Raw genomic sequence first — 27,673 nt, 5'->3', positions numbered from 1 at the left:
TGTAGACTCGAAAAAATATAAAGCTTAAAGGGGCTAATAATTTTGTCCTTAAAATGGTGTTTAAAAAAATTAATAACTGCTTTTATTCTTGCTGAAATAAAACAAATAAGACTTTCTCCAGAAGAAAAAAATATTATCAGACATACTGTGAAAATTTCCTGAATCTGTTAAAATATCATTTGGGAAATATTTCAAAAGGAAAAAAAAAATTCAAAGGGGGGCTAATGATTCTGACCTCAACTGTATATTTTTTCTTTATATTATAACACCATTTAGAAAATATGGCAATATCCAAAGTAATTTTGCTTAAGTAAATGCATCTACATTTCTGAATGTATTGTGAAAATATTAGCAGTATGAAATATTGTTGACGACGCGGTGGCGCAGCAGGTGCTGTCGCCTAACAGCAAGAAGGTCACTGGTTCGAGACTCGGCTGGGTCAGTTGGCATTTCTGTGTGGAGTTTGCATGTTCCCCTCGTGTTGGCGTGGGTTTTCTCCGAGTGCTCCGGTTTCCCCCACAGTCCAAACAGATGCACTATATGAATTGGGTAAACTAAATTGGCTGTAGTGTATGTGTGTGAGGGAATGTGAGAGTGTATGGGAGTGTCCCAGTACTGGATTGCAGCTGGAAAGGTATCCGCTGTGTAAAACATGCTGGAATAGTTGACGGTTCAATCCGCTGTGTCAACCCTTGATGAATAAGGGACTAAGCCAAAGGAAAATGAATCTAAGAATGTTGTTTATGCTTAAAACCAGAAACATATCTGGCAACGCAATTACAAAAAAATAAACGTTTTTAAAAAGCAATGTTGACATCTTAATTTCAATAAAAAAAAATTAAAACAAGACTTATAGATTCTCAAGTGTTAGATTTTTGCACTGGACAAAAAAAATTGATAAAGATGATCACTTTTGCATGTGATTTACAGCTTTTAGCTTTGAAATCGAGCACATCTTCATCATTAACATAGTTTTTTTTGTCTATTTTCAGTCGCAGACAGTTTGGTCCGAAGGATCAGGAAGAGGTGAAGATCATGGAGCACCAGACACAGAATCTGAGACTGATGCCACATCTGTCTGCTGCTCTCGCTCTCACCTTCACCTCGAGGTACTACTGATATCGTGCATATTTCAAGAGTTCACACTTAGCTGATAATCAACAAAGTGTATTTGGCATGTTGTCCCGGGAGAGAGTCCTGACCTTGTAATATCCTCGAGGCCGGGGCTCCCTCACGTTAAAAGGGGAGTTCGAGCTCAGGTAGGTCTCGAGAAGTTGCTAGGACCTGCTTGTCGCCGTGAGAAGTGTAAACTAAGATTGTCTTAGGTGATAATTTGGTTTAGTCGATCGACTATGGTTTATATTTTTGGACGGTGGAAGGAAACCGGGGAACCTGGGGGAAACCCTGGCAAACACAAGGAGAACATGTAAACTCCGCACAGAAACACCGACCAGCCCGATAGGAGGTTGGACCAGCAGTGTTCTTGCTGTGAGGCAACAGTGCTAGCCACTGGGCCACCGTGTCGCCCTATTGGAAAAAGGGGGGAAGTAGGGGTGGAAGGGGGGGGGCGCTTCAAGACAAAGATAACTGGAGTGGAAAACTCTGGTTATTTATAACGCTTCCATAATCATCCAATAGGGCAGATTACGCAGCTAATGAGGAGCAAGCCGTGTTGATCATAAGCAGGTGATCCTCTCTAAAATAGTTTATAAATAAACCACACTTATCCAAATAAATGGTTAAGAAGCCAGTAATTGGGTTTGGCAAACCACCTGTAGAAACATTCTTCTCTCCATATGCACCAGACACTTTAATTAAAATCTATCTCACAAGGACTCAATAAGGAAAAGAACGTTTACTTGTGAATATACTCCAAACCATGTTGCACTATATGTTTTCTCCAACCTTGAGTACCTCTTTTGCACAATATCATTCACAATATTGTTCTGCCTTATGTAGAAGTACTTGCATAGTGTGTCTTAGGTTATGTGTATAGTTAAGTATTTATAGTATATGTATAGTTAGTAGTTAGTATAGTTAGATTACCGCTCCGGTGTGTTAGTTGTGTACAGGTTTAAAATAGCTCTTACTTCCAGTGTTGTTTATGTAGCACATTTCGTTCCACAGTATTGTGTGACAATAAAGCTCTATTATTAGCATTATAAACATGCGAACACTACATCCGCAGATATGTTGGTAATACCATTATTTTGTTAGTTAGAGCAAGTAAAAAGATTTTAACAATATAATATGTTGGTATTAAGAGAAAAGTTGTCCTTTTAAAGACATAATATCTTGTCATTATGAGAAAATAATATGTTATTTTAATGAAATTATGATGGGAAAAGATCTTGTTTTAACAAGATCACATTTTGATATATTTGATGTAATTGTGTGTGTGTATATATATATTAGAGCTGTAAAAATTAGAGTGTTAACACATGCGATTAATTTGAAATAATTAACGCAAATAACGAAGTTGCAGTTTTTTTTATTTCCTGTTGTGGCCGACGTGTGTTTAACGTGCGAAGAAATATGAATAAGACCAAGGAAGGGCTTTTAGAAGGAAGGTTTAGTATAAAACAATTAATGTTGCATCACCAGAGTTTCATGCAAATTCAAGTGTTTAATTTTTAATCTTTAGACTTTAACTGCAGTTCAGCAGTTCACTTTCATTCAGCAACATATTGTTTATGCCTCGTGACAATTATTGAATTGAAATATGAAGTAAGGTCTGCTGGAAGAGTGTTGTTTTAACGGAATTTGATACCACATGGCAAACGGAAAGAAAAACCTCCCCATTTTGGGCCTTGGGTGGTCCTTTAAAGTCATCTGTGTGTGTGTGTCTATGTGCGTTTCCTAGCAACAAGGGCAAACGCCTAACATCGATGTCTTCGTATACCTCAAAGCTGTTCAGAATGAAATTTTAAGAGGTGGTGTGATCAAAGTCCCTGTAAGAAGTCTATAGTGTTTGGTACGTGCCTTTGATGTACCCCTTGGTGCTTCTTGCGTCCTTGTCACAACACCAGTGGCACCAAAATTAGGCACTAAAATTCATATGCTGATTTGGTGATTGTGCTTGTGAGAGACTGTTCTCACTCTCAGGTCACATCATTTAAAAGAAAAGGTCCATGTTGTCCCCCGATAATGCCAGCAGACTGGTTTATCTCAGCAACTGGCTGAATATTAAGGAGGACTAAGCAAAATTGTTTCTATTTTATATTTAATCAATTCAAATGGCACTTACATGCCTGTGTTTTAATTCTCTAATAAATACGGCTTTTCGCAATTATTCATGATTAATTACAAAAAAAGTGTGATTAATTGGTTCATTTTTAAATTAATTGACAGCACTAGTATATATATATATATATATATATATATATATATATATATATATATATATATATATATATATATATATATATATATATATAATTTTTTTATTTTTTATTTTTTTACATATATATTATGTAATTGAGTGGAGAAAAATAATGTGTGGCAGAAGTGCATTACCGTACTTCATGGTCTGTATGACAAACAAGAATTTAATACAATGGCTCAAGAAATGATGGCAAATTTGGCATATTTCTGTCTCATGATCAAACTAAGTTCAATGTTTGTCCTTCTGGACACTAGTTTAACCTTCTATAACATCTTTTGCTGCTGAGAACACTGTTAATGTTCAAGTTTTTAGATGCAAAAATATGACTTTTAAATGTAAAGGATGTTAGTATTGAACATGTCAAGCCATGGACCTGAAAGTGAGGCTTACAGATCGGTTTTACAATCTTCCAGTGGAGGTCTCTGTGTTGTTAGTTATTATTAGCATGTGAACACTACGTCCGCATCTTAAATATTAATGATCTGTTGGTAATAGCATTACTACATTTGTAATAACAAGAGAGAAAATTATTATAGAAAATTAACGAGAGTCGTTATTAAGAGAAAATAGGTCCTTTTCATGACATAATATATAATTTTTTAATGAGAAAAGTTGTCATTTAAAAAAAAAAAAAAAAACAATTTTATGAGAAAAGCAGTCGTTTTACCAAGAAAATATCTCGTTATTATCACATAATTGAGTGGAAAAAAAAATTGTGTGGCAGCAGCGGGTGACTGTATTTTATGGTCCGTATATGACAATGGCTGAAGAAATTAATGCAAATTTGGCATATTTCTGTCTCACAATCAAAATGAGTTCAATATTTCTTCTTCTGCAGTCTAGTTTAACCTTCTATGACATCTTCTGCTGCTGAGAACACTGGTAATGTTTAATTTTTAGATGCATAAGTATGACTTGTAAAGTAAAATGACTGATATTGAATGTGTTAAAGGGATAGTTCACCCAAAAAATGAATATGTACTCATTATTTACCCTTTCTCGAGTAATTCCAAACTTTTATGAGTTTATTTCATCTGTTGAACAGTTTAATGAAAAGCTGAAAACCTGTAACCATTTTTATAGTAGGAAAAACAAATCCTATGGAAGTCAATAGTATTGGTATTAAAAGTAGTTTCCAACATTCTTCAAGCTAGTTCTGTTCCACAGAAGAAAGAAATTCGTAAAGGTTTGAAACGAGTGAGTTAATGTTAACAGAATGTTATCAGAATGTTCAACTGTCCTTTCAAGCGATGGCACTGAAGTGTGACTCACAGAGCAGTTTTACAGTCCTCCACTGGAGGTCTCTGTGTTTATGTAATTCAGGTCGGTTGTACATTCTAAGAAATACCACAGGAGAAAAATCAAAGGAAGAGAGGAGCTCTCAGATGCCTCCTTCTGAGAGAAACCACTACACATTTCACCTTTATTTATCTGACACATCTGCAGACTATTGGAAAATAAAAGAAATGATGGCCACAACAAATCTTTACAGTGAAACTACAGAGAGAGATGCTGAATTACTGACACATGACTGAACAAGTCAACAGTTGTCTGTTTTGATAAATCACAAAATAGTAGTACATATGTTTGTCAGAAGTGGAAATTATGGGGCGTTTGGCTGAAAATGAACACACAAATTCAACATACAGTTGAAGTCAAAATTATTAGCCCCCTTTTTGATTTTTTTTTCTTTTATAAATATATTTCCTAAATGATGTTTAACAGAGCAAGGACATTTTCACAGTATGTCTGATAATATTTTTTTCTAGTCTAGTTAATTTTAAGGTCAAAATTATTAGCCCCTTTAATCTAATTTTTTCCGATAGTCTACAGAACCATCATTATACAATAACTTGCCTAATTACCCTAACCTGCCTAGTTAATCTAATTAACCTAGAGATGCCTTTAAATGTCACTTTAAGCTGTATACAAAAATATCTAGTCAAATATTATTTACTGTCGTCATGGCAAAGATAAAATAAATCAGATATTCGAAATTAGTTATCAAAACTATTATGTTTAGAAATGTGTTGAGAAAAAAATCTGCTCTCAGTTAAACAGAAATTGGGGAGAAAATAAACAGTGGGGCTAATAATTCTGACTTCAACTGTACAGGCAAAAGCTGAAATCAATTATTTTTTTGTTGTTGCCATTAAAGTAAAATGTGAAAAAAGATTTGATTTGAGGATTTGCATAAATTTACGCACATTGAACTGATTTCTGTTTGCGCAGTGTTTTGAGCATCTTAAAGGGGAGGAGTGGAGGAACTATGATGTCACCTTGTAGGCTAATCAGTTGCTAGCATAAAACTGATTTTTACTCTCACAATTTTTCTCCTCACACCTCCTTTATTTGGGATAATGGTAATATGACCTCTTCAAATAAATCTGTATTCTTAGTAAGTTGGTTTAAGAATAAAGATTGTCTAAAGATTGTCACAGTGTCTCATGAACATGAGATATCACAGCCATAATTTTAATTTAATTTCATCCAAATATTCAAGATCTGTAAATTAATTTGAGTGTCATCAATAATCTGATGCAGAGAAAACATGTAAATACTAAAAGACATAGAACCCATAACAAACCCCTGTGGTACACCATGTCCAATATTAGATTAATCATTTTGCACAACAACAAACAGATTAGTATTGTAAGATCTGAACTATTCAAGCACAGTGTCTAATGATCATCAGATATCACAGCCGTAATTTTAATTTAATATCATCCAAATATTCAATATCTGTAAATTAATTTGAGTGTCATCAATAATCTGATGCAGAGGAAACATGTAAATGCTAAAAGATATAGGACCCAAAACAGAGCCTTGTGGTATGCCATGTCCAATATTAGATGTATCATTTCGCAGAACAAACAGATTAGTATTGCTGTATCTAAACCACTCTAGCAAATAGTGTCTAAAGATCATCAAACATCACCGCCACGATTTAAATTAGATATCGTCCATATGGTCAATATCTGTACATTTGAGTAACATCAATAATCTGCTGCAGAGGAAACGTGTAAATACTAAAAGTTATAGGACCCAAAACAAAGCCTTGTGGTACACCATGTCCAATGGTAGATTTATCATTTCGCAGAACAAACAGATTAGTATTGCTGTTTCTAAACCACTCATAGTGTCCTAAGGTCATCAAATATCACAGCCACAATTTAAATTAGACATCTTCCATATAGTCAATACCTGTACATTTGAGTATAATCAATAAACTGGTACAGAGAAAACGTGTAAATATTAAAATATATAGGACCCAAAATTGACCCTTGTGGTACACCATGCCCAAATATTAGATTTGTCATTTTGCACAACAACAAACAGATTAGTTTTGTAAGATCTGAATTATTCAAGCACAGTGTCTAATGATCATCAGATATCACAGCCATAATTTTAATTTAATATCATCCAAATATTAAAGATCTTTAAATTAATTTGAGTGTCATCGATAATCTGATGCAGAGGAAACATGTAAATACTTAAAGATATAGGACCTAAAACAGAGCCTTGTGGTACACCATGTCCAATAGCAGATTTATCATTTCGCAGAAAAAACAGATTAGTATTGCTGTATCTAAACCACTCATAGTGTCCTTAGATCATCAAATATCACCGCCACAATTTAAATTGGATATCTTCCATATAGTCAATATCTGTATATTTTGAGTGTCATCAATAATCTGATGCAGAGAAAACATGTAAATACTAAAAGACATAAAACCATAACAAATCCCTGTGGTACACCATGTGCAATATTAGATTTGTCATTTTGCAGAATAACAAACAGATTAGTATTGCGGTACCTAAACCACTCTAGCATACAGTGTCTAAAGATCATCAAACATCACCACCACGATTTAAATTAGATATCGTCCATATAGTCAATATCTGTACATTTGACTAACCTCAATAATCTGATGCAGAGGAAACATGTAAATACTAAAAGATATAGGACCCAAAACAGAGCCTTGTGGTACACCATGTCCAATAGTAGATTTATCATTTCGCAGAACAAACAGATTAGTATTGCTGTATCTAAACCACTCTTAGTGTCCTAAGGTCATCAAATCTTACCTCCAAAATTTAAATTAGATAACCTTCATATAGTCAATACCTGTAAATTTGAGTATAATCAATAAACTGGTACAGAGGAAACGTGTAAATATTAAAATATATAGGACCCAAAATTGACCCAAAATTGTGGTACACCATGCCCAAATATTAGATTTGCCATTTTGCACAACAACAATTAGTATTGTAAGATCTGGACTATTCAAGCACAGTCTCTAATGAACATCAGATATCACAGCCATAATTTTAATTTGACATCTTCCATATAGTCAATATCTGTATATATTGAGTGTCATTAATAATCTGATGCAGAGAAAGCATGTAAATACTAAAAGACATAGGACCCAAAACAGACCCCTGTGGTACACCATGTCCAATATTAGATTTATCATTTTGCAGAACAACAAACAGATTAGTATTGCTGTACCTAAACCACTCAAGCATATAGTGTCTAAAGATCATCAAACATCACCGCCACAATTTAAAATAGATATCTTCCATATGGTGAATATCTGTACATTTGAGTAACATCAATAATCTGATGGAGAGAAAACATGTAAATAATAAAAGATATAGGCCCTAAAACAAACCCCTGTGGTACGTCATGTTCAATATTAGATTAATTATTTTGCAGAAAAACAAACAGATTAGTATTAACAGGATCTGAACTATTCATTTACAATGCCAGAGACACTAAACTTTTCAATCTATCAAGTTAAATTAAAAAACACACACACAGTCAAATGCTCTCAGGACCGACTAAACAAAAGCGGTTTCCAGAGTCAGCAGAGACAAGGAGGTCATTCATTACTGAAATCAGGGCAGTCTCGGTACGGTGTCCTGATCTAAACCCAGATAGCAAAGGTTTTAAGTTTGTTCAGTGACAAATGAGAACCTAATTGTGCCATAATGACTTGATCCAGAATCGTATAGTTAAATCATTCAGATATATCAGAACAATTACAGGTTACAATTACCCCAACCTTACGGTCAAGTGGAACACTGAGATAGATGTTCATAATTATTTAGGGCATAATTATTTAGCCCTTAACTTGTGTAATAAATGCAATGTAGGGATAAATTCATGTAATTAAATGCATTGTATATTCAATAGGGATGCAACAATACAGTTAGCCCATGGTTCAATACATACCTCGTTTTTTTTAGCACGGTGTTCGGTTCGGTTATCATGGCTTGACATATGTTTTTTTTTATTCTATAGGCAATAGGAACAGTAAGAGGTTAAGGAGAAAATAATAAAAACGATTTATTGTATTACTCATTTTGCTTTACTTAAAAGCCAGGAAAAGTACACCAGATCCTAGTGTATAGTAAAAAAAAATTAACACTGAAATCTCACAGCTGCTGGTAGCCCATGTACAAACTGGGGAACACTTAAAATCCTACACTTTAAAAATAAACATACGTGTGAAGTTAAAATAGATAAATTGGCCATTTCAAATAAACATATTTATACTTCAGTAAACATAAATAAACCATCTTAATTATCTTGGTGCTGAAAAAAATTCGAGACTGTAGTCTGTAACGCGGATCGAGTGCTTTTATAAGATGAAAAGCCCACATCTCCAATCACCGAAACGGCTGCAAATCTTTAGCAATAAACACCCGCACTGCCTTTGTTATTTTATGTGTCTCTCGGAACCAGTTGGGTAAATTCAGCGAGAGATTGCTGTTATTTGGAGGACTTTATCACCTTCTCTGCTATCCTGCCTTCAGACAGTGATATTGCTGGGTGATGGCGCTGCAGATGAGCAGTCATGTTTATACGTGTAAAACAATGCTTGCACACAGTTATTTTTTGTTCACTGTTTGTTCTTTTATTGACATTAAACTTACAGGCAAACCCAAAATGTCCTCACACCGCAGATTTGAAAGACGCCGGCGCTTCCTTGTACTATTGCCTCAACCTCACTTCACCGCCGCTCACAATGTTAAAGTGTGGAAGTATGGTCAAGCGCCCCCTAACTTTAGAGCATTGTGATTGGATATTTACTTGCGGGAAGGAGTTTCCTCATCTCAGCTCATCGACTTACAGGCACACACAGTCAATTTGGGGAGATATAAAACGCACATAAATTATTTAAACGCAAAACCGAGAAAACCGCAATTCACAAGCACGCATTGAACCGTGGAGGTCGTACCGTACGGTTCAATATTATATTGAGAACCATGGCATCCCCAATATTTAACTTGGTAGAGAAATTACCCCCAAACGATAATTTAAAGTCAATATTGTATTAAATGCAATAGAGAATTTCCAAAAAGTAGCTTTAGAAAGAAATATTTTGAATACACAAACTTATGGGCTACAACAGACATCTCACAAGAGAAATTTGAGATCTGGAAAAGCGTACACTTAATGCAATCGGCTTATTCTGAAAAAGTAGTCCTATAAACATTTCTGGAGGTTGCAAAGTATGTAGTCAGAGGAACATATGATTGCATTTTGCCTTTAAAACCAGTGCTATCATATTGGTATGATTCCGTTCCTTTTTGCACTTAGCAGCTGACCGCTTACCTCCATGTGGACGGTTTTAATGATGTTACCAGTTTGTCCAGTGGCTCACCATGTATGTTGGGGGACAGAGAGAAGTTGACATCGACAAGGTGATCTGAGTCCAGGGAAGAATGATCCCAAAAAGCTGGCAAAACAAAAACAGAAGCAAAAAAAATTAACAAACAAGTAAATAACAGTGTGAGATTGTGATAAAATCTGAAAACGTTGTAACAATTAGACGAGGGCTTTTTGTTTTCTGGATTACTTTTTAAAACTGCCGGTTTAGGGAAGTGGGTGAGAGGGTCAATTAGTGCTTTTGAAAACACTATTGGTTGAGTTAAAGGAAGGAGGATGGTGGGTCAGTCGATTGGTCGGTCAGTCAGTTAGTCAGTCAGTTGAAATCCTCTAGTGGATTTACACGAGAAGAGCAGTCACAAATAGAATTCACTCGCGAGAGAAATTTGAGATCTGAAAAAGTGTAAACATCGGTCAAAACAAAAACTGCTAAATAAATATATATATATATAGCTCCTGGGATGTATTTGGCGCTCTCCAGAATGAGCGGTACATTGTCAGAATAAGCCTGGGTTGAAATTGGTATTTAGACATTTATTGATCGTTTATTGCAGCTGCAAAACAGTTTGGGTTACCAACCTTCCTTAAAATTGTTATATTCCTAAAGGAATACATTTTTACAGGTTTAAAACATCATGAAGAAAAGAGTTCTCATTTTTGGGTGACATATTTCTTTACTTTTTTAATGCCCATATAAAAATTTGAAGCTATTTTGTGGACTGAAGTAATCTTAAATAAGAAACGTAAACTCCCAGCAGTCGGTAATGAATTTCTAATGTCTAATAAACGATTTATCAAGCAATTTATTCATTTCATTAGTACAAAGGACTGATTCATTCAGAAATCAGGCAGGTTTGGAAAGGCCAACTGGGTCACTTGATTTAATCAAAATTCATATTCATTCAGAAAGGAAACACTTGTATGTTGATAAGAGGTGCATAAAAATGACAAAAGTCTTGTCATTGATCCCAGTTGTAAGAGCAACAAAAAATAACTTGATTTCTAGTTGATCATTTGGAAGTCACAGAAGGGAGATTTTTCTCATGAATCATCTGTTGAACTGCAGCCTATTGGAACCTGCATAGACCCAAGATTCTCAGAGAAATCAGTCAAGTTTGGTGAAGGAAAAATCATGGTTTGGGGTCACATTCAGTATAGGGGTGTCCAAGAGATCTGCAGAGTGGACGGCAACATCAAAAGCCTGAGGTTTCAAGACATTTGTGCTGCCCATTACATTACAAACCACAGGAGAGGGCAAAGCCTCCACATCAAAGCTCCTAAAAGCAAAGAAGGCCAAGGTGCTCCAGGATTGGCCAGCCCAGTCACCAGACATGGACATTATTGAGCATGTCTGGGGTAAGATGAAGGAGGAGGCATTGAAGATGAATCCAAAGAATTTTGATGAACCCTGGGAGTCCTGCAGGAACGCTTTCTTTGCCATTCCAGATGACTTTATTAATCAGTGATTTGAGTCATTGCAGAGATGTATGGATGCAGTCCTCCAAGCTCATGATGGAGTCAGACACAATATTCATTCTGTTTCCACTGCAGCATGACTTTATATTCTGGACATTATTTCTGTTCAGTGACAAGACTTTTACCTAAGCAAAGTCAGACCTTACTGTCCTGATGAAATCATTAAAAATCAAGGCATGATCATATTTTGTTTTGGACAAATAAGCGTAATCTAGAGGCCTTTGCCTTTCGTATAAGCCACTTCTGATACCAAATGATCAACTAGAAGTCAAGTTCTTATTTGTTGTTCCTAAAACTTGGATAGACGACAAGACTTTTGTCAGGTACTGTAGATAATATTTGACAAAAACACAGAACATTCTGTCTAAAATTAAACAGAATATCAACTTCCTATTTGCAGAACTGTAGTGTATATCTAACGACATATTCCCTGACTTTGGTCTTTTGAATCTACTACTTGTTCTCAGGTAATGTGTTTTGGCTAAGCGCAAAGATAAGTTGGGTTATTCTATTAATTAACGTAACCACGGACACTGATTCTGCATATTGACAGATTGCTCACCTTTATTTCCTATATTGTAGTGTTCTTCAAAATAGCAACACGCCATCAATCCGCCTTAACACACCTCCTTTATAGACCAGCACACCCATAAGCTCACAAAGTGGCACTAATGGATTTGCTATTTAAACATCGTGATGCAAAACGTGAAAATTACAGTTGTGCTGGTCTGAAAATAGCAACAAATCACGCCAAACATGTCTTGCGCCTTATTGCGAAAAATAGGGTCCTAAGTCTTTCTTCAAACTGTTTTTATCAAGTGTGATTATAAAAAAAATATTAATGCAATTTTACCATTCAAAGCTGGCTTTTTTCACAGACTCTTGCTTGTGTTTAATGTGATTTTTGCATAATAGGTCCCCTTTAGGCTGTAATAGATGTCTGTTAGGCTGTAGTAACTCTCCAGAAACTACTGATCTTTCTGAATGAAATGACTACTTTACATCCAATCAGCTCGCAGTAGAAAAAAAAAAGCCACACCCACTGTTCTTCTCACTTAAAGGGCACATAGTTTACCCCTTTTTTATGATTTAATATTAATTTTATGGTTCTTCTGAGTGTGCCAGTTTAGGTTCAGTTCAACGCACAGTTCAAATGTTTTTATTATAATGTGTTAAAAAGTGTCATGATGGGGGCGTTTACACAGTTTGCTGTTTTAGGGGCGTGTTGCTTCACATGAAAATTAGTTTCGGCTTCCCGCCCAATGTAACAAGGGGGTGGAGCCAAAAGCTCCCACGCTGTGTGTTTGCCACAGACAGGCAGACAGAGAGAGAGAAGCTAAGCTAAGCTAGGATCAGCATTCAGCCTTACATGTACGACTCGAACACAGACCAAGCAGAGATATAGTTGGTTTGTATAGTTTGTATTGTCTCGTGTACAAGTGCCGAGCTTGTATACCGAGACTGATAACCACACAAACTGAATTAACTTTTACTGAGGCACCGAATGCGCCACGACACGGCACACCAGACACTCTCAGTGGCGGGGCAGAAAAATGAAGCGTCCTCGCGCCACGCATTCCAGAACTCCAAACACAAGCCTCCACCAGGGCAAACACAACGGCGCCACGGCCGCCAAGGCACCAAGCCGAAGCTCCTCCGCATGCACCCCGACAGAAACCCACGCCCAGAACGCATGGCAGAGATGTATAGTAACGAAGTAGAACTACTTCACTACTGTACTTAAGTACTAAAAGGCAGTATCTGTACTTTACTGGAGTATTATTTTTTTCTCCTACTTCCACTTTTACTTAAGTACATATTTTCCATGAGTTTAATACTTTTACTCCGATAGATTTTTTATGTGCTGCATCGTTACTCGTTACTAGGGGTGTCAAAATGATCGATATCAGTTCAGTAATAGATCATAAACGGTTATTACGTGATGACGTCATTTATCTCCTATGCGCGATGTCGCAATACTATGGCGGAGGACGGAGGCGCGGTGAGGCGGCACAGCACACAAGCCGCTATTTCACTATTATGGAGAAATGTTGTAAAACTTCGCCTCTGCCTCTCTCTTTCTCACTTTGGACATTTGACCCGCTGGCCTGTTTGTAAGGTAACTTTTCCTCTCTTCTCGGCTGTTAAAGCTGTGGATCCATCCAGACACGATGTGTCTGATGTGCAAGTTTTCTCCACTGTGTCTATTACCTGTGATAATCGCGTATTCTTCCCGCCATGGCTGAACAGCGCTTCATTTCTAAAGCCCTTTCTGTTGAGCAGGTGAAAAGTAACCAATCATAAGACCTCGCCTGTCAGTGCTCAAAAAGCAGGCGGGATAATATTGACATGAGTTTATTAGCTGTAAATGCTCATGCAGTCTTCTGTGCATGAGTTTTGTTTGGTCAAATTAAAGGCACGGTTCATATATCTGACTGCTGTATTAAAGAACGAAATTGTATTACAAAAAATCATTTAACTGTCACACCAAGACAACAGCAATAGAATTTTTTTGATTGCATTTCTCCTAATGTCGCTAATTTAACACAATCAATGCATTTTTTTCTCAACACATCCCATAATTTCTAAAATATCAGCCTCTACCAAATGGTTAAGATGTTGGTTTATGGTAAAAGTACCAGAATTAATAAATATACTACAGAAAATATTAAGTGTAAGACAAATTTAATTAAAAACAATAAAAAAAATTAAACTAAATCATAGCCATAAGCCATGAAATATTTCATATTTTCATTAAACACAGTAATATACACACTTTCCTGTTGTTGTTTTTTTTTTTTTTTTTTTTACAAAAAAATCCAAATCAAGTGAATTAGTGCAACAGGATTTAGTTTGCTTGTTTAGTTTAGTTTCACGAGTGCTTCCAGAAGACAGAACTCCTGTTTATTGTGATATTAACCAATCAAACTTCAAAACTCCCAAAGTGTGAGTGTGTGTTTGTGTGTGTGTGAGTGTGAGTGAGAGTGAATAATGTGTGTAAGAGAGAAACTGTGTGATTGTACCTGTGTGAGTGTAAGAGAGAGTGTATGAGAGTGTAAAAGAGTGTATTTATATGTGTTTGTGTGTGCCCATGTATATGTATAACAACATCGGTATTACACGGATGTTATGAGGAGATGGTGAATTATGTGGATATTATTTATAAAATTTAATCACACTAAATGTTTTTTTTTTTCAGAAAGTAAAACTACACATAATTTCCTGTAAGGTTTGGATTTAGAGGTTGGATTTGGGGTTAGAGCAATCGAAAGTACAGTTTGTAGAGTATAAAAACAATCGTAACCTATGTAATGTCCCCACAATTCACAAAAATGTGTGTGTGTGAGAGAGAGAGAGATAGCGAGAGAACTGTGTGTGTGTGTGTGTGTGTGTGTGAGAGTGTATGAATGTGTGAGAGTGTACATTTAGGTGTGTGCAGGGCAGTGTACGTGTGTGTGTGTGTGTGTGTGTGTATGAGAGAGAGAGAGAGAGAGAGAGAGAGAGAGAGAGTATATATGTGAGTGAACATGCTGAATAATCTCATCAGTGAGAGGATTTTCTGGCAAAAGGGCCTGACGTTGTGAGTTCTTGTACCATATAAACTATTTACAAAGAAAAACAGCATCATAAGCCAAGTTTCTTTTCGTTCTGCTTAATCAAGTGTCCCCAAAAAAGATATTTAAAATAAACAAAACAATATGATGTCTTTTGACTTTGACTTTCTTTAATAACTACATTACACAATACTTGTACTTTTACTTTCAGTACTTGAGTAGTAAATTTTGAAATAAACTACTTGCAATACTTAAGTACTAAAAATGTTGAATACTTTAGTACTTCCACTTAAGTATGGTGCTTAAAGAGCACTTCTACTTCTACTCAAGTCAATTTTTGATAGAGCACTTGTACTTTTACTTAAGTATGGGTCTCTAGTACTTTATACATCTCTGACGCATGGTGCCGTACCACAAAAAAGGTACAAGCAATAATTTCGATTAGAGCGATAATGTGGAGAATATTGATCTTGTGTTGAGCCCAATGAGCCTTTAATCAAAAAATAGAGCAAGGGTGTACCTTCAATGATATCGCTTTGACTTACACACTGAAAATGGCAGACGTGAAACAAGAAACTGAGGATATGATTGTGACGCGAGGCTGTCTATCAATATTGGTGGGTGGGGGGACCGCTCTCCTACGTCAAGTTGCGGTCGGTCTGAAAACCGCTCCAATTGGTCCACCGTTTTTATGTTGTTAAATTGAAAAAAAGAACTGTGTGTGTTTATATCACCCCAATATGACGGTCTATACACTCTATCTCTCTCTCTCTCTCTCTCTCTCTCTCTCTCTCTCTCTCTCTCTATATATATATATATATATATATATATATATATATATATATATATATATATATATATTAAGGGTGTCACGATCCTCTAAATCCTCGATTCGATTACATTTTCGATTCTAAAGTAACGATTCGATTAGATTTTCGATTATGAATAATTAATTAATTTATAACGAATTAATTATTAGTAGCCTACCGTTTAAACTACCTGACTTGCATGGTCTTTGTTTTACCCATAAACAAATCATACAGTAAATTAATAAAGGCAAGATACACACATAATTACAACCTGTCAATCACTTTTTTCTGTGGGACTCGTGAATAGGCAGTGATCTGTGTCATTATAAAGGCATCGGTAAAAAAGGTGCACAACCAACAGGAACCAGCCAACAGTATCTGAGGTGTTCGCTAAAATGACTAAGTACTTGTGTGAAAGTAAAAGATGGAAGCAGTCTACTGACCCGCTGACTGCCTTGACCCGCTGTCTCGAGCGCATGACAATGTGTGTGCGTCTGTATCTGTGTGTGAATGAGTGTGTGTGGTCACGTGATGTGCGTTTTCAGCGGTAGTGAGGAAGGAGGGCTGCTCAGAAATGCTACACGCCAGTGTAGATGTGGATCGTTGTCGTTTTAAAATGCCATTTAAAAACAAAGACAGTGTAAACAGGGCCTGAGAGTGTATTTTTCGCGAGGGGATTTGCAACGGGTGCGGGGCGGAGGATCGCGATGCGCCCATCGTCTATCATCCCAACCGTAATACGTACATAGCAGAGCTTACAAACTGTGTTTTTTTGTTGATAACACGAACGTTGTCAACATAACTAACTGGAAATCCAAAATACTTCCACACCGGCGACTGAAAGAGGAGAGGATTTAAGCTCTGTCGACGGGTCAACTGCGTCTGCAGTTTAACAAGCACTTCAACAAGCATGTTTTTTTCCCGCTTGGCAAGCCAAGCTAACGTGACATGGGGGCGTGGCAGCATCAACGATTCTATTTTTTGATTCGATAATCGAAGTTGAGCATAAATTTCGATTGATTTCGATTAAAAATCGAAATCGTGACACCCCTAATATATATATATATTTACACACGTCTTTCCAAACAGCTTGAAAAGTAGATTTTTCACCATAGGTGCCCTTTAATATTCCATTTCTCTATGAACTGCATCACAATACTAAAAAAAAAAAAAAAAAAAACGATCTCAGCTTCCATTTCATGCAGACTTTAAATTCACATGTGCATTCCTCTGTTTTGGTTGCAGATACGCAGCAGATTTGATGGATGATGCTTTATGTAAAGGTGAAGACCTCCAGAGTAACCGTGCTCTACAGGCGCTGGTAGCCGGACTCAAAGCCTACAGCACTTGGGCCAATGTTGCGTGTTTGCAGGACTGTCGTGAGTGCACAGGTGGCATGGTGAGTGTACATCTAGACACCCATGTCCTGTTGTGTCTAGACTTAATGGTGTCAAATACAAACATCCTGAGATGTCAGAAAATAACTCGCAGTGACATTTTGCGGACGGTCTCCTCTGTGCCAACTACCCACTTACAAAAATGACGAAACTCAGAAGTCAGACTTATTAGCCCTCCTGTTAAACTTGAATTCTTTGAAACTCCCTAATACAGTTTTTCATACACAAATGTAGTATTATAAAGTACTATAAAGTTTTCTAACTGGCGAATGGCATGATCCAGCAGGCCCATGTCATATACAGTACAGATACTTAATAAATAACCCACTATAAATTAAAATAATTAATATGCTTTTTGTTTTCACAAGCTTTGGAGATGTAACATAAATTCCGCTTTTAAATAATAGGTCACCTATAGCTTTCGCCATGAGGCTGTGTTCCAAATGACATCAATGTTTTCAAAGTGCACAGCGAAGGGAGCACAATTGTAAACGAAGATCGCTAAAACTGAACTGCAAAAATAGTTTAAAGGCAAATTACATCTAAGAGAGATGACCTTAATGCTTTTTTACTTTCATAATTCCAGCTTTGAATGTTAGAATGTTCTAAATGAATAGGACATAGAGGGGATAAGTGGGAACACAGCTAGAAACTATGCTTCTAACTACTGCTCCAGAGGTGTAGTTGCGAGTGCTCAAGTTTGCGACGCAGTTTGCGAATGTTTGTTGGAGCGACGGATTTAGGAAACGGCAAATTTACATTTACATTTAGCAGACGCTTTTATCCAAAGCGACTTACAAATGAGGACAAGGAAGCAATTTACACAACTATAAGAGCAACAATGAATAAGTGCTGTAGGCAAGTTTCAGGTATGTAAAGTGTAAGAAGCAAAACATTAGCAATTTTTTTTGCTGTAGTACAGTTAGCGGTGGAGCCAGAGAGGGAATTGCAGATTAGGAAGTGAAGTGGAGACTAAATAGTTGAGTTTTTAGTCGTTTCTTGAAGACAGCGAGTGACTCTGCTGTTCTGATGCAGTTAGGGAGTTCATTCCACCAACTGGGCAGATTGAACGCGAGAGTTCGGAAAAGTGATTTCTTCCCTCTTTGGGATGGAACCACGAGGCGACGTTCATTCACAGAACGCAAGTTTCTGGAGGGCACATACATCTGCAGAAGTGAGAGCAGATAAGAAGGAGCAAAGCCAGAAGTTGCTTTGTAAGCAAACATCAGAGCTTTAAATTTGATGCGAGCAGCAACTGGCAGCCAGTGCAAACGGATGAGCAGCGGAGTGACGTGCTCTTTTAGGTTCATTAAAGACCACTCGTGCTGCTGCGTTCTGAAGCAGCTGAAGAGGTTTGATAGAGTTAGCTGGAAGCCCGGCTAGTAGAGAGTTGCAATAGGCCAGTCTGGAGAGAACAAAAGCTTGAACAAGGAGTTGAGCTGCATGTTCAGATAGGAAGGGTCGGACCAAATCAACAAACTATGTTTGTTACAATGGAACTTGCGACCTCAGTTGGCCAATGATGGTTTTGGGAAACACACTTAAGGTTAGGTTAATTAGGCAAGTTATTGTATAACGATGGTTTGTTCTGTAGAATATCGAAAAAATATATAGCTTAAAGGGGCTAATAATATTGACCTTAAAATGATGTTTAAAAAAATAAAAACTGCTTTTATTCTAGCCAAAATAAAACAAATAAGACATTCTCCAGAATAAAAAAATATCATCAGACATACTGTGAAAAATTCCTTGCTCTCTTAAACACCATTTGGGAAATATTTAAAAAGAAAAAAAATTCTAAGAGGGGCTAATAATTTTAATTTTAACTGTAATATATTTTTTAGTGTGCGCCATGCTTTACATGCTAAATCCTAGCACATTTTAATCTGCATTTTGCATTACTATGCATGCAGTATTTTATGCATTCATTGACTGTTGTTCGAGACATTAAATTATATTCTCAACACACAGTTTCATGCTTGTGTTGATTGTAGCTATTGCTGGTAAATGTTTAAAAGGCATGAAACCACAAGACTGATGTGTGCTGTAGTAAATAGCTCAGAGTATATCTTTGTTTTCACACGTCTGACATTAAATCCTTTTCTTCTCACGCAACACAAATCACACGGTTGGAAAGAAAACGGCACTTGTGCAGACTTTGAGATGGCTTTTTAAAACATGTCCCACTAATATATGGCATAAACAAATGAAATCATAAGGCAAACATTTTACTATGGTAAATCTTAATTGCTAAACCTTAGGACAGTAAATTAGGTAGAATTAGCTTATGTAAACAAATTAACATTTTTACAAGTTTAGTCGAAGAAATGTTGTATGAGCAAAAAATGGCTTTTCATTGAATATTAGCATGATTTTGCTAATGTAATATTTATTTTATACAACATTTACATAAACAACAACAAGTTTATTCTTTTTAATTACATTTTAGACATATATTGTCTGTTTTGATCTATATTTTACCAATGGAAATAGTGAAGTATCAAACTGTAAAAATCAATTTAGGGAGCCAATTTTACCCTTCATGGAAAAAGATTATTAAATGTGGTTACAAAATATTAATTTCTATTTAACATATCAATGTAACTAAAATCATAAAACAATTAAATAAGAGTTGAGATTGAATAAAAAATATAAAACTATTTTCTTGTTTATTCTCATCCTGTACAAAAAATACATTTATAAACAGCTGAAAGACGGATTAAATATATTAAAAATTCAAATACAAAAAATCTAATTATATATATACATACATATATATATATATGTATATGTATGTATATGTATGTTTTTCATACATTTATTATTATTTTGTATTTTTTTTATAAAATTACATTTAAAGCTGTTAAATATCTAATAAAATATATATATAAATATTTTTGCACCTCAATTTATTGTCATGCTGTACAAACAGCTAAACATCAAAGTATATAAAAATATTTTATCATGTAAATTTTTTCATCATGCAAAAGTACAAAAATATTAATCTATAAACAGCTAAAAATCTAACTAAATATATATAAAAATATGTTCTTACTTTCATGTATTTTCATGCTTTACAAAAACAAAATTACATTTAAAGACAGTTATAAAATTAATTAAATGTGTAAATGATATTTTTTCACTTCTATTTATTATCATGCTATATAATTTTTTTTTATTTAAAAACAGCTAAAAATTTAATTAAATATATAAATAATATTTTCTCACTTCTGTTTATTACTGTGCTAAATGATTTAATTAAAAAAGTAGCTAAATATATAATAATAATAATAATAATAATAATATATATATATATATATATATATATATATATATATATATATATATATATATATATATATATATGCATATGTATGTAGTTTATATAACTTCATAAAAGTTTCTCACTTTAACTCATTATGTTGTACAAAAACAAATTGCATTTAAAGCAGCTAAAAATGTTTTTAAATGTATAAAAAAATAGTTTCTCACTTTCGTTTATTATCATCCTGTACAAAAAATACATTTAAAAACAACAAAAAATCTTAATATATATATAAAAAATATTTTCATGCTTCCATTTATTATCATGCTGTACAAAAAATAAATTACATTTAAAAACAGTTAAAAATGATATAAATATATCTAGTAAAATATGTTCTCTCTTTCATTTATTTTCATGCTGTACAAAAACATAAATTACATTTAAAACAGCTAAAAATCTAATAATATACAGTTGAAATCAGATTTTTTTTATATGTTCCAAATAATGTTTAACAGAGCAGGGAAATTTTCACAGTATGTCTGATAATATTTTTTCTTCTGGAGAAAGTCTTATTTGTTTTATTTCGGCTAGAATAAAAGCAGTTTTTAATTTTTTAAACACCATTTTAAGGACAAAATTATTAGCCCCTTTAAGCTATATATATATTTTTTCAATAGTCTACAGAATAAACCACTGTTATACAATAAATTGCCTAATTACCCTAACCTGCCTAGTTAATCTAATTAACCTAGTTAAGCCTTTAAATGTCACTTTAAGCTGTATAGAAGTGTCTTGAAAAACATCAAGTCAAAAAGTATTCATCATGTCATCATGGCAAAGATAAAAATAAATCAGTTATTATTAGTTATTAAAACTATTATGCTTAGAAATGTGTTGAAGAAATCTCTTCGTTAAACAGAAATTGGGGAAAAAATAAACAGGGGAGCCAATAATTCAAGAGGGCTAATAATTCTGACTTCAACTGTGTACATATATATGTATATATATATATTTATTTATAATTATCCTGCAAAAAATCATTTATAAACTGCCAAAAAAAACAGATTAAATATATTTAAAAAATTAGCACTTTCATTTATCATCATGGTGTACAGAAATACATTTTAAAAACAACAAAAAAATCTAATTATATATATATATATATATATATATATATATATATATATATATATATATATATATACAAACATGTAAATATTTTCTCACTTTCATTTATTTTCATGCTTTACAAAAACATAAATTACATTTAAAACAGCTAAAAATCTAATAAAATATATTCAAAAATATTTTCTCACTTCAATTTATTGCCATGCTGTGCAAAAATAAATAAACTAATTTACAATAGATAAACATTTTATTAAATACATAAAGATGTTTCATTACTTTTATTATCATGCTCTACAAAAATACATTTATAAACAGCTAAAAAACAAAATATATATGGAAAAAAATATGTTCTCGCTTCCATTTATTATCATGCTGTACAGAAAATACTAAAAAGCTACAAATCTAATATATATATATATATATATATATATATATATATATATATATTAGGGATGTAACGGTATTGTAAATACCGTCATACCGCAATATTAATTTTTTTCGATATTACCGTAGTCGCATGACTCGGTAAAACTATAGGTCTTCTGAGAAAATTTGCTCAGGCGAATGAAGCGAACGGGAGGTACCGGAAACTACAATTCCCATCAGCCCAGGCTTGGCCATAATCCCTTGCGGTCTGTTGTCGCTACAGATCCAGTAATGCGGAAATGGAGTGTGCTGCTAGAAGCGGGGATCAAAAAGAGTTGGAAAACCCTAAAGCGGGTGTTGTCGCCGCGCGCGTACTGAATAGTGGTGTTGTCGCGCGAGTTCTTATCAGCTGTGTTGTCGTGCGCGTACTGAATAGTGGTGTTGTCGCGCGAGTTCTTATCAGCTGTGTTGTCGTGCGCGTACTGAATAGTGGTGTTGTCGCGCGAGTTCTTATCAGCGGTGTTGTCGCGCGAGTTCTTATCAGCTGTGTTGTCGCACGCGTACTGTAAAGCGGGGACGGAGGGTATGTCGCGTCGCGGGGGCACTTTTGATCATTTTGGAAGGGAACTTTCTATCCAAGACTAAAAAGGGCATGTGCACTGCACAGGTTGAGCCCTGTGTGTGCACGTGCCTGCAAGTTGGGGAATACGACTAATCAGTCATGGGGACTGCAGAAACACAGCACACTGTTCAGATTGATGCAGACATGAGATCTCTATCTCACTCATGGTTTGTCCTCTCAAGTGGGGGAAAGACAATGCACAACGTTACCCACTGCTGTCAACCTGGGCCAAGTCATATCTCTCTGTCCCAGAATCCTCAGTCCCAAAGGAGAGGGTTTTTTTCTGTTGCAGGGGACATTGTAAATGCCCAGAGATACCAGTTTTTACCAGATTATATTTATATGATAATTTTCCTTTAAACCCATCTCTATCTAAGTGAGTGATTAAATGTTGAATGTGATGAGTTTTCAACAATACTAAATTGAAACTTAATTTTTTTACATGGTTTAATATTTTTTTGTTATTAAAATTGAAGTTCCTGTTTCAAAGCTTACAGATAGATGGCTAATTTGTATGTCATTGACACTTTTGGCACTTTTTTGGAGTATTTTCATAAGTTTTGTTTTTTCCTGTAAATGATTCAATAAATACCGTACCGTGACATTCATACCGAGGTATTACCGTACCGTGAAATTCTGATACCGTTACATCCCTAATATATATATATATATATATATATATATATATATATATATATATATATATATATATATATATATATATATATATATATATATATATTCATTCATTCATTTTCTTTTCCGCTTAGTCCCTTTATTAATCTGGGGTCACCATCACAGAATAAACCGCCAGTTTATCCAGCACATGGTTTACACAAAGGATGCCCTTCCAGCCGCAACCCAACACTGGGAAACACCTATACGTTTTTGCATTCACACACATACACTATGGCCTTTAATGTATGTGTATGTGTACTATTTAGCTTATCTAGCTTACCTATAGTGCATGTGTTAGGACTGTGGGGAGACCGGACCACCCAGAGGAAACCCACGCCAACACGGGGAGAACATGCAAACTACTCACAGAAATGCCAGCTGACCCAGCTGGGACTCGAACCAGCGACCTTCTTGCTGTGAGGCGACAGTGCTAACCACTAAGCCACCATGTCTCACCATTAAATACTGTATGTACAAATATTTTCTCGCTTCCCTTTATTATTACGCTGTACAAAAAATACATTGAAAACCAGCTAAAAACCAAATAAAATATATATAGAATAAAAAATTCTCAATTTCATTTATTATCATGCTGGAAGGCACTAAAATAATCTTATTTTAATGACAAATAATCACTATTTCAACTATTATTATAACGGCAGAAGTATATCTCTGTGATTCTAAAATAAAATGAATGCTTAATAGAGGAGTTCAGATCACTTTTGTTCACACAGATGCATCATCAACACTGTACTTTGCTCCATTTATTACATAAAACATCAAGTGTGTGATTTTCCATTAAAAAGCGTCCATAAACGCATCTCATAACATCAGACTGTATTGTGACAGGCTTTATCCCACTGAAACATGACCTGTGGTTGATTTTCCCCCCAGGGCTTCATGATGGAGAACCGTATCCCGTCTCTAAAGTGCGATTCGGACGTCTTTGTCACATTTGAGGGTGACAACATGGTCATGCTTCAGGTATTCATAATCACTACGTAACAAGATGACACAGCACAACTAATGCACTCATAAAACTGGCCAGCAAGTATTGAGGGCAACAAGAAAAAAACTTGGTCACAAGGGTCATGTTTATTACCATCTTTTTTTCCTCAAGGTTGTTATTTGTTTTCCCACTTATTTTGGAGATACTCCCTTAATATAGTCCAATATCACATTTAAATGCCCATGTTCTGACAAAACAAGGCGAGAGTAAACAGAAAAACACTGAGATGTCTACACCATGACTGCTCGGAGGGGGAAAATAGACAAGCGGCGATTCTTTTGCTAAATACAAACTGTGTCCGACAAACTAAATCGAATTAAGTCGATTATGAAGGCATCAGAATAAAGGGGCTCATTTTGATGCTGCCTCACGCTGTCGAACGTGCCAGTGTATCGTGGGACTGCTTATTAAGGTAATTAGGTCGGCTTTGGGATCTATTATATGCTGGTTCATCCATTACATGCGTAAAACGACACGCATGCACACACACACAACATGCGTGGAAACTCGAGCACAACGTCTGCATTCACTGCTCGACTAGGCCTAAAGACATGTATTTTCTGCTGGAATTAGATTATCTCCTTTAGGACCAAAATAAAGTCATGCAGTTGAATCCCTGGAAACAGGCTGATGCTTTTTGTCATTTTAAAACATTCATTTATTCATTTTAGTCCCTTATATATCAGGGGTCGCCACTGCAGAATGAACCGCCAACTATTCCAGCATGTTTTACCAGCCTGATCTCACGAGGAAAGTTTAGTGGCTAATTTGTATGAATTCGTATGAGTTCAGTCGTACGAAAATGTATGATTTTAAAAAGGAGGCGTGGCATCCAACCCCGCCCCTAAACACAACCGTCATTGGGTGATGAGCAAATCATACTAAATTGTAAGAATTAGTTCGTTCTAGGGATGCTTATTTCAGTTAACTTTGCTAACCGACAACCGCAGCTTGTCTATCGAATATTTAACTGGTTACAGGTCAGAATAATATTAAATCATTATTAAATTAAAAAAAAAAAAAAAAAAAAAAATATATATATATATATATATATATATATATATATATATATATATTGTGTCTATTTTGTGTCTGACACATTAAATATTGCATTTTAAAATGCTGATTTATTTTAACATGCAAAAAATAATAATAACAGAACATAACAATAGAGCATCTTCATGCACCTGCAGTGTTTCCAACAGCATTGAAGAACAGAATAAACTAAATAAAATGAATAAAATAAATAGGCCTGCCCTAAAAATGTTCACTTAAATGATTAATTTAGATTACAAATTGAAAACACTAACTGATCCTTTTTAAGAACCGGCATAGGCTGCTTTTTCCAATCAGCCCATCCGCCAACCTTGAGGCGGATGGGCTACAGCAGCAGAAGACCACACCTGATGCCGCTCCAGTCAGCTAAGAACAGGAAACTGAGGCTACAATTCACACAGACTCACCAAGATTGGACTGGCGACTGACCACTTTCCTCTGTGTTTCCTCTGATGTTGTTTACCGCGTCGGCATCTCCACACACGCTCTTCTTTCTGTCATTAAACCGCGGAGAAGCACCACATTGTCGCAAGTTTAATGATGTACAAATCGGAACGCCTTAATAAATCCGATCTGCCTGTTTACATGACTGTCGCATTGCCACATATCCGATCTATATCTGATTTATTTCCACATATGAAGGAGGCCTGAAACCGATCTCTGAATATCCGAATGCATGCGTTTTTTTCGTGTTTACATGGTCATAGAACAGACCCGATCTGTGTCACATATAAGCACAAAATCGGAATTGGGTCACATTTAACTAGCAGTGTACATGGGCCTAAGGGCCTACTCACACTATGCCATCCGTACCGTGCCCAGGCCCGTTTCCCGGATCGTTTGAGAAGTGTGAGTGCTCTGAATCAGGCTCAAGCATGGTTCACTTGGCCGGCCCTGGCCCGGTTGGAAGAGGTGTGTCTGAGCGCGGTTCACTTTGGCCCGAAACTGAAAGCGAGACGTGACTTTTAAGGGACTGTTTCATATGGATTTATTAATCATTCTTACTGTTCAGTAAAAGCAAACTGCCGTAGTTTATTAAAGACGCAAACCCCTCACTGCACGACAGCTGCACCTTCAGCAGACCTCCTCATTCCTGCAGCACGAGGACTTTATGATTGTTTATGAGCGCCAAAAGTGGCGGATCTGTTCGTCCAAATACCTGACTGCGTGTCCCTGCATCCCTAAGGACTGTTTGGCGACATATTTGACTGCATTTCACTGCATATTAAACGGCTGAAACGATATAACTAGAGAAATCTCCACTGTGCTGCTGAATGAGAGCGAGTGAGATTGCTTCTCACTGAACAGCGCAGCAGCGATGACTTAAGCGTGCCGAGGCCGTTTGTGGTGTGAGTGCGGGCCGTCGTGGGAGACGGGAGGGGGGACAAGCGTGCTTTGGCCCAGTTCGAGGCAACTGTACCTAGTGTGAGTACGGCCTAAGACTCTTCTCAGGACATTTTGTTGAAGCTGGGGATTAATAATATTTTAAATAACATTCAGTTTCTAGCACACACTGTAAAAAAAATGCTGAGTTCTTCTAAATTCCTTCATGTCTTCCCAACACAAATAGATATAGTTAACTGATTTTTTTTTTGACAAATTTAAGTTGATTGAACATAGAACAATTAAGTCGTTACCAATAAAACTTAAGAATTGTGTTGTTTCAACTTATTTTAATAAGTAGTTTAAACAAAATCCCTCCATACCACCTCTATGTATTGTAAGCAGCCACTGTATTCATTTTGTTTTGTATGTACATGTCTGTTATTTATTTCCACTCTCAAACTGTCTTTGCATTTTCTGAACCATGCACTGAAAAAAGAGTTGCATGCAGAACTGTAGCAAACTATTTATTTGTGTTGAATTTAAACAAACAAATTAAGTTTAATAATGTTCTACTTAATTTGTTTGTTTAAATTCAACACAAATAAATAGTTTACAACCACTTAACGTAAAAAAATCGAGTAAATCCAAGAAATTGTCTTTGAATCTTTTTTTCAGTGTGGAAGACCACAGTTTTAGCTAAACATCTCTATTACTAAAATGGCCATTTTAATCGCTCTTTAAATCGCAGCTGTAAACAGGTCTTTGATGTCAGTGACGTCAAATGTTATTGGTTATCACATCGCATTTTGCTGAAAATCTCTTTTTTGTGTGCCACAATGGAGAAAAATCATATAGGCTGGGAACGACATGGGGGTGAGTAAATGATGACTGTTGTTTTTTGATATTTGAGCCACACTTTTCCA

At 35.6% G+C, this 27,673-nt stretch overlaps 1 protein-coding gene across 5 annotated transcripts in view; it reads left to right on the top strand.

Annotated features, from left to right (window-relative positions):
* The window catches only part of acoxl (acyl-CoA oxidase-like), a 134,452-nt gene that overhangs the window by 32,067 nt on the left and 74,712 nt on the right, over positions 1-27,673 (top strand). For all 5 annotated transcript variants that reach the window (XR_012388955.1, XR_012388956.1, XM_068213113.2 and 2 more), the window contains 3 exons: positions 993-1,109; positions 17,149-17,302; positions 24,254-24,343. Coding sequence is in view for 3 of the 5 variants with exons in the window: in XM_068213113.2 (XP_068069214.1) it covers positions 993-1,109; positions 17,149-17,302; positions 24,254-24,343 (361 nt within the window). In the remaining 2 variants the exon portion in view is untranslated. The remainder of the gene's footprint in view (positions 1-992; positions 1,110-17,148; positions 17,303-24,253; positions 24,344-27,673) is intronic.

Source organism: Danio rerio, chromosome 13 (genome assembly GCF_049306965.1).
Source record: "Danio rerio strain Tuebingen ecotype United States chromosome 13, GRCz12tu, whole genome shotgun sequence".
Taxonomy (NCBI): Eukaryota; Metazoa; Chordata; class Actinopteri; order Cypriniformes; family Danionidae; genus Danio; species Danio rerio.
The sequence above is the reverse complement of the archived record's forward strand: the minus strand, read 5'-3'. Positions and strand labels throughout refer to the sequence as shown.